A 16,899-nucleotide genomic window follows, 5' to 3' on the forward strand; every position below is an offset into this window, starting at 1 on the left:
GAAATAATTTATTTATATTATTTTAAAAATAGTTAAATCATATTTGTTTCTCTTGTGCTTATGCACAAGAAGAAATTAAGAACATCTTTAGGAAGGTTTGGTGAATCTGCCTATTGATGGATTTGTCTTGAAGAAATTATTTCCTTATAATTTGTATATTAAAGTATTTAATTTGTTGAGCATATGAGAAGTGCTGCCTAGACTATAGCCATTTCCTTCTGAGACCAACATGAATTTTAATATCCAGATGAATGTTTTATATATAGATACTTTCTATTAATGAATTTTGTTTTTTTAGAAAGTATATACCTAAATAACTGTGTGTAGTATTAGGCTACATGTTAAGCTAATGCAGAAGCCATCAGACTTTGGGATTTGGAAACTGTCCAAAAGATTCAAGAGATTTCTTAGTGTAGAGTCCTTAACCTAGAGTTCATAAACATTTTGAAATTATTTTATGGAATTTTGAAGTCCATATTCAGTTTTCTAGAGTAAGAATCCACAGCTACTATCAGACCTGGGACATGATCCTTTAGTGAAGTGCAAGTCTCTCAGTCGTGTCCGCCTCTTTGCAACCCCATGGACTGTATAGTCCGTGCAGTTCTCCAGGCCAGAATACTGGAGTGGGTAACCTTTCCCTTCTCCAGTATATCTTCCTAACCCTGGGATCGAACTCAGGTCTCCCGCATTGCAGGTGGGTTCTTTACCAGCTGAGCCACAAGAGAAGCCCAACATGATCCATGAATCCCCTTAAAAATGAGAGTCAGTGTTTTGGTGTAGGTAAAATATATGAGTTAGTTTGTAGCCGCTTCTCAGATTTCTGTGTGGAGAGCCCAGAGGGACACAGTTCTTTTTTCTCAGTTTCATAGTTTCTTACCTGTTTTTCTTTCTTAAGGAAAAAAAGGATTCTGTGCCACAAGTTCTACCTACAAACTGTAGTATATTTACTTCTATATTTCATAGGTATAGTGTGAGAGGCAAAAATCTGTAAGTTCTCCACAGAGTTCCATTGAACTTGTTTTAAAATTTGTGAATTCACAAAATGTAAAACATCACGAAAAGAAGAGTGGACTTCAACGTGTAATCTGAGTTTTATTGAGAGGGAAGTTCTGGTATCGTGTTTAAGACTATGGTCTCTGGAGCAGACTGCCTGGAATGAAGCTCTGGTTTTGCTATTTATTAGCTCACCACCAATTTGAGCCTGGCATGAATTGTGGGCACGGCTTTGAGAAAGTCATCAAATCTCTCAGGGCTTACTTTTCTGTGTATCTTCCTTCTTGCAGTTAAATTGGGAGCTTTTCAAGTCCCCTTCTAATGCCAAAATCTTACCTAATTTTTTATATGTATCTTATAAATAAAATGGTATAAAATTAACTTTGGGCAATTTTATACCCAAAGTATAGCAATAATGTCTCTAATTTTTCTTACATTAAATAAATATATTCCATTAATCACTAAAAGTGAACAAATTCACCGAATTGAATCACATACAGAAAGATTACAAAAATAACACAGTCTCACATCTTGATTTTTTTTTTTCCTTTTTACCATGAAAGGGGTAAATAATCCTATTCTCTTCATTTTTACTTGGAGACACTTTGAAATTCTAGGTTCTGTGAAGTAACCTAAAAGTTTAAGTAATACAAACTTAATCTGTTCAAAGACAGTTTTACAATATCCATTCCATATTAAACTAAAAATGAAAGTCTGTTCATTGTAAGCAATGAAGTATTTTCTAAAACCTACATTTTGGGGGAAAGTTTAGCCAAAAAGGAGTAAAAGTCAAATTACAGCCTTAGGACACGTGACCATTGTCCTGGCTTCTACGGGTTTTGTCAAAAATCACTAAAGCTGTGGGTAATTTTCAAGTAAAGATACAGTAGTAAAGATATTTAAATAGTAATTTTAGAGAAAGGAATAAACAAGGTCAAGTATTACCATGATCAGGGAACAAGAGAAATTTCATTTCTCTACCAATTTTAGCTTGATTTAATTTTATAATTTTCACAACTTAGAGATATTTATGTTAATTAAATGTTTCATTTCACCTGCTAAAAATTACAGCTGAAATATGCAACATTTTTTATGTAGCAGTGGATTAACTTTGACCATATCATATACATTCTCTACTCTCTGCATTTTAAACAATACATCATTGGAAGAATACACTAATCTCTTTACAAAAGTTACTTAATCTTTTTCTGTTTATCTGAACCAGTACTTAAAATGAAGAGCAATTTCAAATGAGAAGTAAAGGAATTTTTCCTCCTAAATATTTTCAAAACTTAAAGTTAATTATTTAGTTCTTCATTTCTGTCAAATGTGGTTTCCTTGCTCAAAAGTTAGAGAAGAAAAGGTAAAAGAGCCAGCCAATTTAAATTGTAACAATACAGATTAAAACTTTGCTGAACAATGGGCTTGCCACTAATCACATGTGCCAGCTGAGCACTCGAAATGGGGCCAGTCTCTACTGACCTAAGTATGAAAAAAAGATGAAAGGTTACATGAATTTAATACTGATTACATGAAGTATAATAGTTATATTTATTAGATTAAATTATGTTAAGGGGCTTCCCCGATGGCTTGGTGGATAAAGCATCTGCCTGCAGTGCAGGAGACACAGGAGACCTGGGTCCAATCCTTGCGTTGGGAAGATCCCCTGGAGGAGGAAATGGCAACCCACTCCAATATCCTTGCCTAGAAAATCCCATGGACAGAGGAGCCTCGCAGGCCACAGTCCAAAGGGTCGCAAAGAGTCAGACACGACTGAGCATGAGCACGGCATGGCTAATTATATTAAAATTAATTCTACCTATTTCTTTTTACTTTTAATAGTGGCTACTAGAAAATTTTTAATTATAAATTTGGTTCATATTATATTTCTACTGAATAATGCTGACCTAAAATAGAAAAATGTCAAACTAGCAGTAGTCTGAAATCTAAAACTAGATAGGACTGAGTTATTCATCCAGAAAATTTTATTTAAATGAGATGCTATTTTTGTAAGCCCCTTATATTTGACTAGAAGTTGCTTTTACTCACCAATGACTCATCTGATTATGAAGATTAAGAAACTCTAAGAGGTAATACACTTATCTTTGTTATAGTTTACTTGTTTTGAACACTAAAGTTTCTGGTACTTAAATATTTAATGCTGCAGATATTTCAATAAAAAAGAAACTTTAAAAGAAATTCTCATATCTTTAAGTAATCTTTATACTTTTAGACAGTTGAACAATATAAAGCAGTAACACCGTCTTTCCAGTATTTCCAGTAGAATAAACCAACAAGGTAATATTTCATAATCCCATACATATCTCTGTAGCTTTGGTGAACAGTAAAATATTATAAAGGTACCACTTAAAACTGTCATAATCCAAAACTAAATTTCAAGTCACAACTCATTAAAAGTATACCAGTATAAAGCTAGGTGGATAATTTATCAAAAGAGAGAAAAACCTTATAAAATAAATACGTTTCTGACCTAACCCAAAACAAAAATCTATTAAAAAGTATGTTTTTTTTAAGAGTTTGATTACCACTATGTCTTCTACAAATGGTGAATGCTAATTTGCTTTTGACGTTATTATAGCTTTATTAACAGATGACGTAGCTATTTTGGGGTCATGCTTAGGCTTTTCTTCTTTTTTCTTATTTGTTTGTTTTGTAGGGTTTGGGGATTTTTTGTTTGGCTGGAGAGTTTGGGGTTTTATTTGTTTCTTTTTAAATAACGAGGTGCTTTGTTGCAGTAGCTTAAACAGTTGCTTTCCCAGTCCTTCTTGCTGTGTTGGGTGATTCTAGAGCGGTGAATGAATGCTATCTTTTTTTTTTTTTTTTTTTGCTTTATTAACTGTTGGTTTGCTCTGTTGCCTGTTCACATGCTCTTACAGATGCAACTAATTCATGAAATTTCCAACTTAAAGAATTTAGTTAAGCATGCAGAAGTATATAATCAAGATCTTGAGGTGAGCATTTATGTTGATATTTCTGTTGATAAGGAGCCCAAACTGTAAAACATCTATGTAATTAAATATGATTTCAGAAAATAGAGGGAATTATATTTTTAAAATCTCAACTCTTTGAATTTTGCTATCTACTGATTTAAACTATTAAATGTAAGTTCTTTTTAATTCCTTAAAATTGAAACCCATTTAAATTGTTTCATTCTCCTTTAAATGTTTTAGAATGAACTAAGTTCAAAAGTAGAGCTGCTTAGAGAAAAGGAAGACCAGATTAAGAAGCTACAGGAATACATAGAATCTCAGAAGTCAGAAAGTAGGAAAATGGACTCGTCATACTCATCGGTAAAAGTCAGATTTATTTTATTGTATCATCATTTTGACATTTGACATTAGTATTTGTAGTTATACTATCATCATCATTGCAAATATGTATACTACTATGTGCTGGGCATTGTTCTAGTTGTTTTAAGTACAGTATTTTATTTAATCCTGTGAGAGAGGCACAATTAATATCATTTCCATTTTATGGATAAAAATTAGAGTTAACAATACTATCCTTCAATCGAATGTAAACAAGTTAGTGATGAACTTCCATTCAGTTCAGTACAGTCGCTCAGTCGTGTCGGACTCTTTGCGACCCCATGAATCGCAGCATGCCAGGCTTCCCTGTCCATCACCAACTCCCGGAGTTCACTCAGACTCACGTCCATCGAGTCAGTGATGCCATCCAGCCATCTCATCCTCTGTCGTCCCCTCCTCCTCCTGCCCCCAATCCCTCCCAGCATCAGAGTCTTTTCCAATGAGTCAGCTCTTTGCATGCGGTGGCCAAAGTACTGGAGTTTCAGCTTTAGCATCATTCCTTCCAAAGAACACCCAGGGCTGATCTCCTTTAGAATGGACTGGTTGGATCTCCTTGCAATCCAAGGGACTCTCAAGAGTCTTCTCCAACACCACAGTTCAAAAGCATCAATTCTTCAGCACTCAGCTTACTTCACAGTCCAACTCTCACATCCATACATGACCACTGGAAAAACCATAGCCTTGAATAGACGGACCTTTGTTGGCAAAGTAATGTCTCTGACTTCCATTAAAAATCAGTAATTAAAAATTTTTTAAATTTTTTTCAATGGCTTTATACAAATACATGGAGAAATATATAATCAGTATCTTCAGGTAAGCACTTGACATTGGTTAGTAATTAGAACTATAAAACATGTAACTGGGCATGATTTCATAAATTACATTAATTTTATTTCACTAGTATATATATTAATGCATTCTCATTATAATGAAGTAACTGTTTTAACAGTTTGATATTTTTCAGAAACTGTAGCTGTAGGTTATTTTGGTCAGTATAAGATCGTGCCATTAAACAGTACTGAATCTTATGGTGGAATTAGCTTTTTTTTTTCTATTTTCTTTCAATTCACTTGATTACTTCAAGAAAGTATCAGTTGAATTCTAGTTTTTAACTCTCTTTTTAAAAGGCAGCAATTTCTAGCCAAAAATTTTAGATTATTAGCTGCTATTGTTCTTCTTTTGTTTGCATTTGAGTTTTTCAGAGTACTTTTTGTTATCTTCTGTTGGTACTCTTTTATTACCTTTTGTTAATGGCAAATGATCTTTTTGAAAGTGTTCTTATTGTTATAAGGCCTTGGAGAGAAAGACACTTTCATATAATCCTGGTGTGTCTATTGATAGAATGAGAATTCCGCCCCCCACCACCTTTTTTTTCTTAATTTTTTTGGCTGTGCTACATGGCATGTGGGATCTCAGTTCCCCAACCAAGGATCAGATCCAGGCACCCTGCATTGGAAGCTTGGAGTCCCAACCACTGGACTGCCAGGGATGACTCTACCCATTTTTTTAATTGTTGTTTATTTCTTTCTCTTTATTCATCCAGTTCATTGATTCATGCATGCACCCATTAATGTTTTGCCAAGGACATATGGTTGAATTCATGTATGGCTAAAGTCATGTTAAACTGCCACTTCTTTCTAAAAATGAGCTAAATTTTTTTTTCATATTTATCAGTCATTTCCTTTTTCTCTTCTGTGAGTTGCCTGTTCATATCCTTTCTCTATTTTTCTACTGAATTATTTATCTTTTTTTAAATTTGTGATTAAACATCCTTAATTTTAATTATTAACTACTCACCTGTCATGTTTTGCAGAGAGTAACTTAAAAAAAAAAAAAAAAGACTTCCCTAGCATTCCAGTGGTTAAGACTCCATACTTATGCTTCAGGGGGCACAGGTTCAATCCCTGGTAGGGGGACTAAGATCCCATTTGACCTGCAGCAAGACCAAAACAAAACATAAAAAACGAGTAAAGCAAAAAATAAAAATACATAGAAAACTTTAACAGGCTAGGTGAGAAACAATTATGTTATCCTTTTTAAACAATAGCAGAATTACTATAGTACTTCTACATGATGCATGTATAATTTGAAACATTATAGCTAGAATTTTTTTTTTAATTTTTCTCTTTTGGCTGTATTACATGGTTTGTAGGATCTTAATTCCCTGACCAGGGATCAAACCCAGGCCCTGGCAGTGAAAGCATTGAATCCTAACCACTGAACCCCTTAAAATTCCCTAAAATATTTTTATTATGAAAAATGTTATTCATTTTTATCTTAATTCTAAAAATACATTTGGTAATTTGCATATTGTAATCATTTTTCATTTCTTAGGAATAACATACATGTATATATTGGCTTTTCCAAATCTAACAAAATTAGATTTCACTAAATCCTTTTTGTCATGTGTAAAGGAAAACACTGAAGACCTAAAACAAATGAAACAGACTCTGCTTGATGTCGAAACTGTAGCTCTTGATGCTAAGAGAGAATCAGCCTTTCTTAGAAGTGAAAATCTAAAGCTGAAAGAGAAAATGGTGAGTGATTTTTATAATATTTACAATAACAGTTGAAATTCATTTCACAGTACATTTCTGTGAATTTACAGTGTTTCTCTCAATAGAAAGAACTTGCAAGTACGTGCAAGCAGATGGAAAATGATACTCAGTTATATCAAAGTCAGTTGGAGGCGAAAAAGAAAATGCAAGTTGATCTGGAGAAAGAATTACAATCTTCTTTTAATGAAATAACAAAACTCACCTCCCTTATAGATGGCAAAGTTCCAAAAGGTATTTTATCATTTCAGACTTACCTCTTTGCAAATCTGTCTTTATATAGAACAATACCTAAAAGATTTTGCAGCTGTATTCCAGTGATTAAAAATCCATTATTCTCTGGTGTTTTTAATTGCTTAATGTTAAATGTTACTGTCATTTGGTATCAGAATTTATAAACGTTAAATCATTTCTATCAGACATTAAATCAGAAGAGCTTAAAAATTATTTCTAAAATAAATTGAACCCAATCCTGGACAAGGTGATTAACTATTGGATTAACTATTTACCAATACTGACTCTTTCTTTAATAAATTTTATACAATCTGATTAAATAATCTAACTACATGCATAATTTAGATTGACCCAATAATTGCAAGCTGTTTTAAACTTACTAAAAATTTTCTAGATTTTCTGTCTAATATGGAATTGGAAAGAAAAATAACCCATCTGCAGAAAGAATTGAATAAAGCAGTCGAAGAAAATGAAACTTTGCATAATGAAGTTAATTTGCTGTCAGAGTTGAAATCTTTACCTTCAGAAGTAGAAATGCTAAGGAAAGAGGTAAACATATTTTTAAGAAAACAACTCATGAAGTAAAAACCTTGGCGAAGTACCTTAAATATTTTGCCGTAATTTATTATAAAGTGCCAGGCAAGAGACTATGAATGTTTGATTCAGTTTGTTAGCAATAGAAATACAAGTAAAATTCTAGGAAAAATCATGCAATGCCTGCCTCATCAGAAAGATAGAAAACATTTTAAAATGATAGGTAAGGATTTAAAGACACATCCTGATTGTGTTTCTACTGAGTGTCCTTCTGTGTGCAATTCTTATTAGAACCAGAGATTAGAAAGCAAAGCTTTGCAAGTAAACAGGATAGTATGTGTTAAAGAGATATGACAAGAAAAATATTGCCATTCCTCAATCAAACCTTTGTTTAATTTCAGTGTCTTTGGTGGGGAGGGAGTAAGGCAAAGAAAGCTTTTTTCCTCAAAACTGGTCAACTATATCATATCTTGCTTTCATAGTTAAGTTTTCTTTCTTTTCCACAGATACGTGATAAATCTGAAGAGCTCTATATAGTAACATCAGAAAAAGACAAATTGTCTTCTGAAGTAGTTGATAAGGAAAGTAGAATTCAAGGTTTACTTGAAGAAATTGGGAGCACTAAAAATGATCTACCAACTCCCCAGTTGAGTTGTGAAAGCACTGATCAAGAATTCCAAGATGTTAAAAATCACTGTATTGAATTTGAGCAAAAGTATAAAATGGTCCTTGAAGAAAATGCCAAATTGAATCAAGAAATAGGAAATCTCTCTAAAGAAGCTGAAGAACTTGGGTTAAATTTGGAGGCTTTGAAGGCAGAGGTTAGTGCAGGACATCCTCTAGGGAAATGATCTTTGTTCTGGGGTTTTGCTTCCGTATATATGTCACAGAATGATCTGCTTTTCACATTTATTTTTTCTTATCTTACAGCTCTCTCACAAAACCCAAGAACTTCAACAAAAAACAACTGAGAATCAAGAAAGATCAAAGGAAGTGGAAGAGCTGAAGAAACAATTAGAAAGTAGGGATTCTAGGCTGCAAATGGTAGAAAAGGAAAAAACACTGATTACTGAGAAATTTCAACAAACACTAGTAGAAGTAAAAACCTTAACCCAAGAAAAAGATGATCAAAAACAACTCCAAGAGAGCCTACAAACTGAGAGGGACCAACTCAAAAGTGACATTCAGGATACTATAAATATGGTAAGGTTTTGACTGAACTTTTGAAATCTTAGAGCCTCTTTCAGAAGCCATCATTTATTATTTACGATCAAGCAGTAACTGTAAAATTATTTTCATTGTTTCATATTCTAATGAAAATTATTTTCTATTTCTCTGACAAAGAATATAGACACCCAGGAACAGCTACGAAATGCGCTTGAGTCTTTGAAACAACACCAAGAAACAATTAACATGCTAAAAATGAAAATTTCTGAGGAAACTTCCAAGAATTTGCATATAGAAGAAAACTTAGAAGAAACTAGGGATGAATTTCAGGAAAAGGTAAGGAGTGTTTCTGGTCAAAGATATCATAAAACCTTGACACTTAAGTATATAACCTTAACCTCAAACACTAAAGTACATAATGGTAATCTCAATCGTTATTATTCACAGTAGTAATAACTCAGAATAATTTACATGCTTAAGCCTAATGTCTTTTAAATAACTTCAAATATAACTGCTTACCATCAGTTTGAAAAGGAAAAGACAAAAAATACTAATTCAGATTTTGAGCTGACCTTTTTTCTGAGACCTGATATGATTTGCACATCTTCAAAACTCACTGAACTCTAAGAGTGTGAGAAAGATTCTGTGCTTATTATGGCTAAAATATTTGTTTTATGTTGGATTTTGTATACTTTATGTTTGTTTTGAGTTTGCTATAGAATCAATCTGTATATCGTGTTTGTGTCTATTTCTAGGGTTTGGGCCTTAATTTTACTCTTAGGTGCTTAAATCTTACCTTAATTTATTCTGGATAGTAAGATTCATTTTGCCCTGAGACTGTAGAAGAAAAACCACTTTAAAAAAAATAATACCTAACTGATTATTCAATCAGTTACAAATGTAATTATATGCATTGGGATGCTAATGGTGATTTTTTTAAAGGGAGGCATATTAGTCTGCTAGGGCTGCCAAAACAAAATATCACAGACTGTTTGTAAACTATGTGTTTATCTTTGCAGAAATGTCTGTTCAAGTTTTTGCCCATTTTTAAGTTGGTTTTTTGTTGTTGTAAGAATTCTATTTTTTGGATATTAACCCTTTATCAGTTTTATGATTTGCAAGTATTTTCTCCCATTTCATAGGTTGTCTTTTCACTCTATTGATTGTGTCCTCTGATGCACAGAAGTTTTAAATTTTTATACAGTTTAAGTTAGCTTCTTTTTTCCCCTTCTGCCCTGACACACAATATTCCGGTGTTGGAAAAGGAGCTTTCTCTTCTCTCTCCTATGCTTAAGGCCTTTCACTTCTTCTATTATCTCATGTTCTCAGTTTGTCTATAATTTGGATCAACCGTGGGCCAAAGGTTCTTGACCTTAATTTGAAGTTTATAACTTCTGCTTTCGTAAGGGGAAGGTTTTTTGAATAGTTTATTTAGAATAAGATATAACAATGTATATCTGCTTTAAAACTAATGCAATCATAGTGCCCCATGAGAAGGAGGCCTGGAGAAGGAAATGGCAATCCACTCCAATATTCTTGCCTGGAGAATTCCACAGACAGAGGAGTCCATGGCGTCACAAAGAGTTAGACACGACAGAATGACTAACATACACACACATGAGGAGACAATAAATGAGAAGTGAGGAAAGTTATACTCATTGGGACCACATGGCTTCTGTAGTATTATGTTCATGCTAGAAGCTTCCATGGTGACAAAGGGTCTGATGGAATTTTCGGCACCATTCTGTTTATTAGAGGTCTTGAAGTCTGGGCGGGAAGGCTGAGATCACCTTGGTCCAGTGATAACCATATTCATGCTGGAATCACCCATGTAGATAAAAGAGAGGGTCCAGGAATCTCCTGGGACCCCTCTGTTCTGGGCACCACAGAGGTCTATTAGTAGGTCTGTCAGAAATCCTCTTGGAGTGCCCATTTTCAACCTACTTGATGTCTCTCTCTTTGGAAATGCAGTTTCTCTAGTGTGTCTCTACAGAAATTAAATTTTACTCATAACCACAGTAGCTGAAATATTTCCTAGTCTGAGTTCAGTTTTGAAATGTACCTTGGTTATCAGAATACTTTGTCTCTATCTTCTTTGTCTTTGTAGATATTTCTTTGTTTAGGAGTAAAGATTCAGATGGAGAAGGCAATGGCAGCCCACTCCAGTACTCTTGCCTCCAGTACGGAGGAGCCTGGTGGGCTGCAGTCCATGGGGTGGCTGAGTCGGACACGACTGAGACTTCACTCTCACTTTTCACTTTCATGCATTGGAGAAGGAAATGGCAACCCACTCCAGTGTTCTTGCCTGGAGAATCCCAGGGACGGGGCAGCCTGGTGGGCTGACGTCTGTGGGGTCACACAGAGTCGGACACGACTGAAGTGACTTAGCAGTAGCAGCAAAAATTCAGGAGTGCGAATTATAGTATCTGACAAACTGCTCCCAAAGGCTATATGTTCCCCACCTTAAGTTCTCATACAGTTAGCTCCACGGTGTGCAACATTGTCAGAAGCTCATGAGTATTGCCAGCACTTAAGAGGGTAACTAAACAAAGGATGGTTTGTCCTTATCCACTCTAGAGAACAAAGAAACTACTAAAAATACTAATTTGAAGTTTACATAATAGTATGGGAAAATGCATATGATCTACATGAAAAAGAAAAGCTACAATGAATCCTATATATGTAAATTAATTATGATTGCTATGTTTTTAAAAAGTTAATGGAAAACACTGGGATGAAATATTCCAGAATTCTAATAGTGGTTGTGTTTGTGATATTGATGGTATTTTTTCTCTTTATTTTTCAGATTTTTTTCTAACATTAATTATAGATCTTTATAAAAACCTTTTAAGACATATGTGACCAGTATGGAGTTGAATATTTATTAGACTAGTATAAAGGTATATCAGATCAGATCAGTCGCTCAGTTGTGTCCGCTTCTTTGCGACCCCGTGAATAACAGCACGCCAGGCCTCCCTATCCATCACCAACTCCTGGAGTTCACTCAGACTCACGTCCATCGAGTCAGTGATGCCATCCAGCCATCTCATCCTCTGTCATCCCCTTCTCCTTCTGCCCCCAATCCCTCCCAGCATCAGAGTCTTTTCCAATGAGTCAACTCCAATTTCATGCCAACAACTGTGATGTTAGTCTTAGTCTCCTTTTACCAGGGACTTCACATTTTAAGTTACATTTGGTTAAGACTTATTATGGATAAATGAATTTATATAACGTGCTTTTCTTAAGCAGTAATTGACAATTATATATTGAGAAAAGATGAATTATACTGTTATAATGTGAGATATATTTCTACCAAAATTACTTTTCCCTCTACATGTATACTTAGAATGGTGCATACTTACCATTGTAAGTAAGTATGCACTGCTTCTGAAAATGAAAGGTGGGAATATTCTTATTGGGAATAGGGAATGATTTCCAGCTTTTAAGGAAAGAAATAAAATGATAGAGCCCAAAGTAGCTTACTTTTTCAGAAAATCGGGTTAACCCATCATACATAAAGATAATTGTTATATCTATAGCTGTTTCAGTTCAGTTCAGTTGCTCAGACATGTCCGACTCTTTGAGACCCCATGATGCATAATGCCAGGCCTCCCTGTCCATCACCAACCCCGGAGTTTACTCACTCATGTCTGTCAAGTTGGTGATGCCATCCAGCCATCTCATCCCCTGTCATCCCCTTCTCCTCCTGCCCCCAATCCCTCCCAGCATCAGAGTCATTACCAGTGAGTCAGCTCTTCGCATGAGGTGGCCAAAGTATTGGAGTTTCAGCTTTAGCATCAGTCCTTCCAATGAACACCCAGGACTGTTCTCCTTAGAATGGACCGGTTGGATCTCCTTGCAGTCCAAGGGACTCTCAAGAGTCTTCTCCAACACCATAGTTCAAAAGCATCAATTCTTCAGCGCTCAGCTTTCTTCACAGTCCAACTCTCATATCCATTCATGACTACTGGAAAAACCATAGCCTTGACTAGATGGACCTTTGTTGGCAAAGTTATGTCTCTGCTTTTGAATATGCTATCTAGGTTGGTCATAACTTTCCTTCCGAGGAGCAAGCGTCTTTTAATTTCATGGCTGCAATCACCATCTGCAATGATTTTGGAGCCCAAAAAATAAAGTCTGACACTGTTTCCACTGTTTCCCCATCTATTTGCCATGAAGTAATGGGACCAGATGCCATGATCTTCATTTTCTGAATGTTGAGCTTTAAGCCAACTTTTTCACTCTCCTCTTTCACTTTCATCAAGAGGCTTTTTAGTTCCTCTTCAGTTTCTGCCATAAGGGTGGTGTCATCTGCATATCTGAGATTACTGATATTTCTCCCTGCAATCTTCATTCCAGATTGTGCTTCTTCCAGCCCAGCGTTTCTCATGATGTACTCTGCATAGAAGTTAAATAAGCAGGGTGACAATATACAGCCTTGACGTACTCCTTTTCCTATTTGGAACCAGTCTGTTGTTCCATGTCCAGTTCTAACTGTTGCTTCCTGACCTGCATATAGGTTTCTCAAGAGGCAGGTCAGGTGGTCTGGTATTCCCATCTCTTTCAGAATTTTCCACAGTTTATTGTGATCCACACAGTCAAAGGCTTTGGCATAGTCAATAAGGCAGAAATAGATGTTTTTCTGGAACTCTCTTGCTTTTTCCATGATCCAGCGGACGTTGGCAATTTGATCTCTGGTTTCTCTGCCTTTTCTAAAACCAGCTTGAACATCTGGAAGTTCACGGTTCACGTATTGCTGAAGCCTGGCTTGGAGAATTTTGAGCATTACTTTACTAGCGTGTGAGATGAGTGCAATTGTGTAGTAGTTTGAGCATTCTTTGGCATTGCCTTTCTTTGGGATTGGAATGAAAACTGAGCTTTTCCAGTCCTGTGGCCACTGCTGAGTTTTCCAAATTTGCTGGCATATGGAGTGCAGCACTTTCACAGCATCATCTTTCAGGATTTAAAATAGCTCAACTGGAATTCCATCACCTCTACTAGCTTTGTTTGTAGTGATGCTTTCTAAGGCCCACTTGATTTCACATTCCAGGATGTCTGGCTCTAGGTGAGTGATCACACCATCATGATTATCTGGGTCGTGAAGATCTTTTTTGTACAGGTCTCCTGTGTATTCTTGCCACCTCTTCCTAATATCTTCTGCTTCTGTTAGGTCCATACCATTTCTGTCCTTTATTGAGCCCATCTTTGCATGAAATGTCCCCTTGGTATCTCTAATTTTCTTGAAGAGATCTCTAGTCTTTCCCATTCTGTTGTTTTCCTCTATTTCTTTGCATTGATCGCTGACAAAGGCTTTCTTATCTCTCTTTGCTGTTCTTTGGAACTCTGCATTCAGATGCTTATATCTTTCCTTACCTCCTTAGCTTTTCGCTTCTCTTCTTTTCACAGCTATTTGTAAGGCCTCCCCAGACAGCCATTTTGCTTTTTTGCATTCCTTTTCCATGGGGATGGTCTTGATCCCTGTCTCCTGTACAGTGTCACAAACCTCCATCCATAGTTCATCAGGCACTCTATCTATCAGATCTAGTCCCTTAAATCTATTTCTCACTTCCACTGTATAATCATAAGGGATTTGATTTAGATCATACCTGAATGGTCTAGTGGTTTTCCCTAATTTCTTCAATTTAAGTCTGAATTTGGCAATAAGGAGTTCATGATCTGAGCCACAGTCAGCTCCTGGTCTTGTTTTTGCTGACTGTATAGAGCTTCTCCATCTTTGGCTGCAAAGAATATAATCAGTCTGATTTCTGTGTTGACCATCTGGTGATGTCCGTGTATAGAGTCTTCTCTTGTGTTGTTGGAAGAGGGTGTTTGTTATGACCAGTGCATTTTCTTGGCAAAACTCTATTAGCCTTTGCCCTGCTTCATTCCATATTCCAAGGCCAAGTTTGCCTGTTACTCCAGTTGTTTCTTGACTTCCTACTTTTGCATTCCAGTCCCCTATAATGAAAAGGACATCTTTTTTGGGTGTTAGTTCTAAAAGGTCTTATAGGTCTTCATAGAACCATTCATCTTCAGCTTCTTCAGCATTACTGGTCAGGACATAGACTTGGATTACTATGATATTGAATGGTTTGCCTTGGAAACGAACAGAGATCATTCTGTCGTTTTTGAGATTGTACCCAAGTACTGCATTTTGGACTCTTTTGTTGACCATGATGGCTACTCCATTTCTTCTGAGGGATTTCTGCCCACAGTAGTAGATATAATGGTCATCTGAGTTAAATTCACCCATTCCAGTCCATTTTAGTTTGCTGATTCCTAGAATGTCGACGTTCACTCTTGCCATCTCCTGTTTGACCACTTCCAATTTGCCTTGATTCATGGACCTAACATTCCAGGTTCCTATGCAATATTGCTCTTTACAGCATCAGACCTTGCTTCTATCACCAGTCACATCCACAGCTGGGTATTGTTTTTGCTTTGACTGCATCCCTTCATTCTTTCTGGAGTTATTTTTCCACTGATCTCCAGTAGCATTTTGGGCACCTACTGACTTGGGGAGTTCCTCTTTCAGTATCCTATCATTTTGCCTTTTCATACTGTTCATGGGGTTCTCAAGGCAAGAATACTGAAGTGGTTTGCCATTCCCTTCTCCAGTGGACCACATTCTGTCAGCTGTTTAGGTAGTTCTTATTAGTGATCAGGCACAAGAGCACACACTGGAGCCAGAGCATTGGGTTCAAAACCTGGTTATTCATCTCTGAGTGACCTTGGGCAAGTGACCTATCCTCTCTGGGATTATTTCCTCATCTGTCAAATGGAGATAATAATAGTACCTACCTCATAAAGTTATAGTGAAGATTAAGTATGTCAATATATGAAAATATTGCCTGATATATAAGTAATATGTGTTGGCTGTTTTTATTATTATTATTAAAAGTATTGTTAACTAAGAAACTCTTCACTGTATTTATATTTTAGATGGTTGGCATAGATAAAAGCCAAAATTTGGAAACCACAAAAACCCAAGCTGTGATCACAGATGCTGAGGATAATGAGCTAACTGAGCAACAGAGAAAGATATTTTCTTTGATACAGGAGAAAAATGAACTGCAACAAATGTTAGAGAGTATTACAGCAGAAAAGGAACAACTGAAGACTGACCTAAGAGAAAACATTGAAATGGTAGGATTAAGCACTGTATACTTTGCAGTACGTTTTCGTCCTTGTGTATTTTAGACTTTTACAGTTTTATCCAGGTATATCTTACATGCCATGTGATAAATGTAACAGATGCAAGTATACAGTCTGATGACTTTTGACAAATATCTCTACTGTGGACTTTCAGTTTTCATCAGGACGTGGAACATCACCCCAGAATGTTCCCTTGACCCCTTTTCTACTCAATCCCAATCTTAATCTCTGCCCCATGTAGTCACTATCTTTATGGTTTTTACCTTAATCACGTTGTCTCTTGTAGAAATTCATACAAATAGAATCACACGGCATACACTCTTTTGTGTCTTCTTTCTGGGTGTGCGTGCTAAGTTGCTCCAGTCGTGTCCAACTCTTTGCAACCTATGGACCATAGCCTACCAGGCTCCTCTGTCTGTGGGATTCTCCAGGCGTGAATCCTGGAGTGAGTTCCCCTGCCCTCCTCCAGGGAATCTTCCCGACCCAGGGATTGAACCCTTGTTTCTTATGTCTCCTGCATTAGCAGGCAGGTTCTTTATCACTAACGCCACCTGGGAACCCCATGTCTTCTTTCTAGTCTCCTGCTTATTGCTGGGTAGCATTCCATTGTTGGAAAGGCTACAATTTGTTTAGACTTTCTCCTGCTGGTGGAAATTTAGATTCTCTTCACTATTTGGCTATTTTGAATAACGATGCTGTAAACATTCATAAACAAATATTTTTATGGAGATTTTTTTTATGTCTCTAGGATAAATATCTAAATGGAATAGCTGGATCATAGGGAGATATATATTTAACTTGCTGAAAATTTACTAGATTGACTTCCAAAGTAGTTGTGCCATTTTATATTTCTGTCAGCAAATTAAAAGAATTCTGGTGACCCCACATCCTCACCAACACTTCACAGTATTGTTGTGTTTAATGGTAACCAT

The 16,899-nt window shown here is 36.0% G+C and overlaps 1 protein-coding gene across 5 annotated transcripts in view; it reads left to right on the plus strand.

Moving 5' to 3' along the window:
* The window catches only part of CENPE (centromere protein E), an 81,264-nt gene that overhangs the window by 26,907 nt on the left and 37,458 nt on the right, over positions 1-16,899 (plus strand). For 4 of the 5 annotated variants that reach the window (XM_019962361.2, XM_070791129.1, XM_070791130.1 and 1 more), the window contains exons 17-25: positions 3,891-3,965; positions 4,185-4,304; positions 6,737-6,859; positions 6,946-7,111; positions 7,506-7,660; positions 8,152-8,466; positions 8,576-8,848; positions 8,990-9,148; positions 15,755-15,958. In XM_019962361.2, coding sequence (XP_019817920.2) covers positions 3,891-3,965; positions 4,185-4,304; positions 6,737-6,859; positions 6,946-7,111; positions 7,506-7,660; positions 8,152-8,466; positions 8,576-8,848; positions 8,990-9,148; positions 15,755-15,958 — 1,590 coding nt within the window. The remainder of the gene's footprint in view (positions 1-3,890; positions 3,966-4,184; positions 4,305-6,736; positions 6,860-6,945; positions 7,112-7,505; positions 7,661-8,151; positions 8,467-8,575; positions 8,849-8,989; positions 9,149-15,754; positions 15,959-16,899) is intronic. The other variant, XM_070791128.1, reaches the window with a different exon arrangement.

This window comes from Bos indicus, chromosome 6 (assembly GCF_029378745.1).
Source record: "Bos indicus isolate NIAB-ARS_2022 breed Sahiwal x Tharparkar chromosome 6, NIAB-ARS_B.indTharparkar_mat_pri_1.0, whole genome shotgun sequence".
NCBI classification, from domain to species: domain Eukaryota; kingdom Metazoa; phylum Chordata; class Mammalia; order Artiodactyla; family Bovidae; genus Bos; species Bos indicus.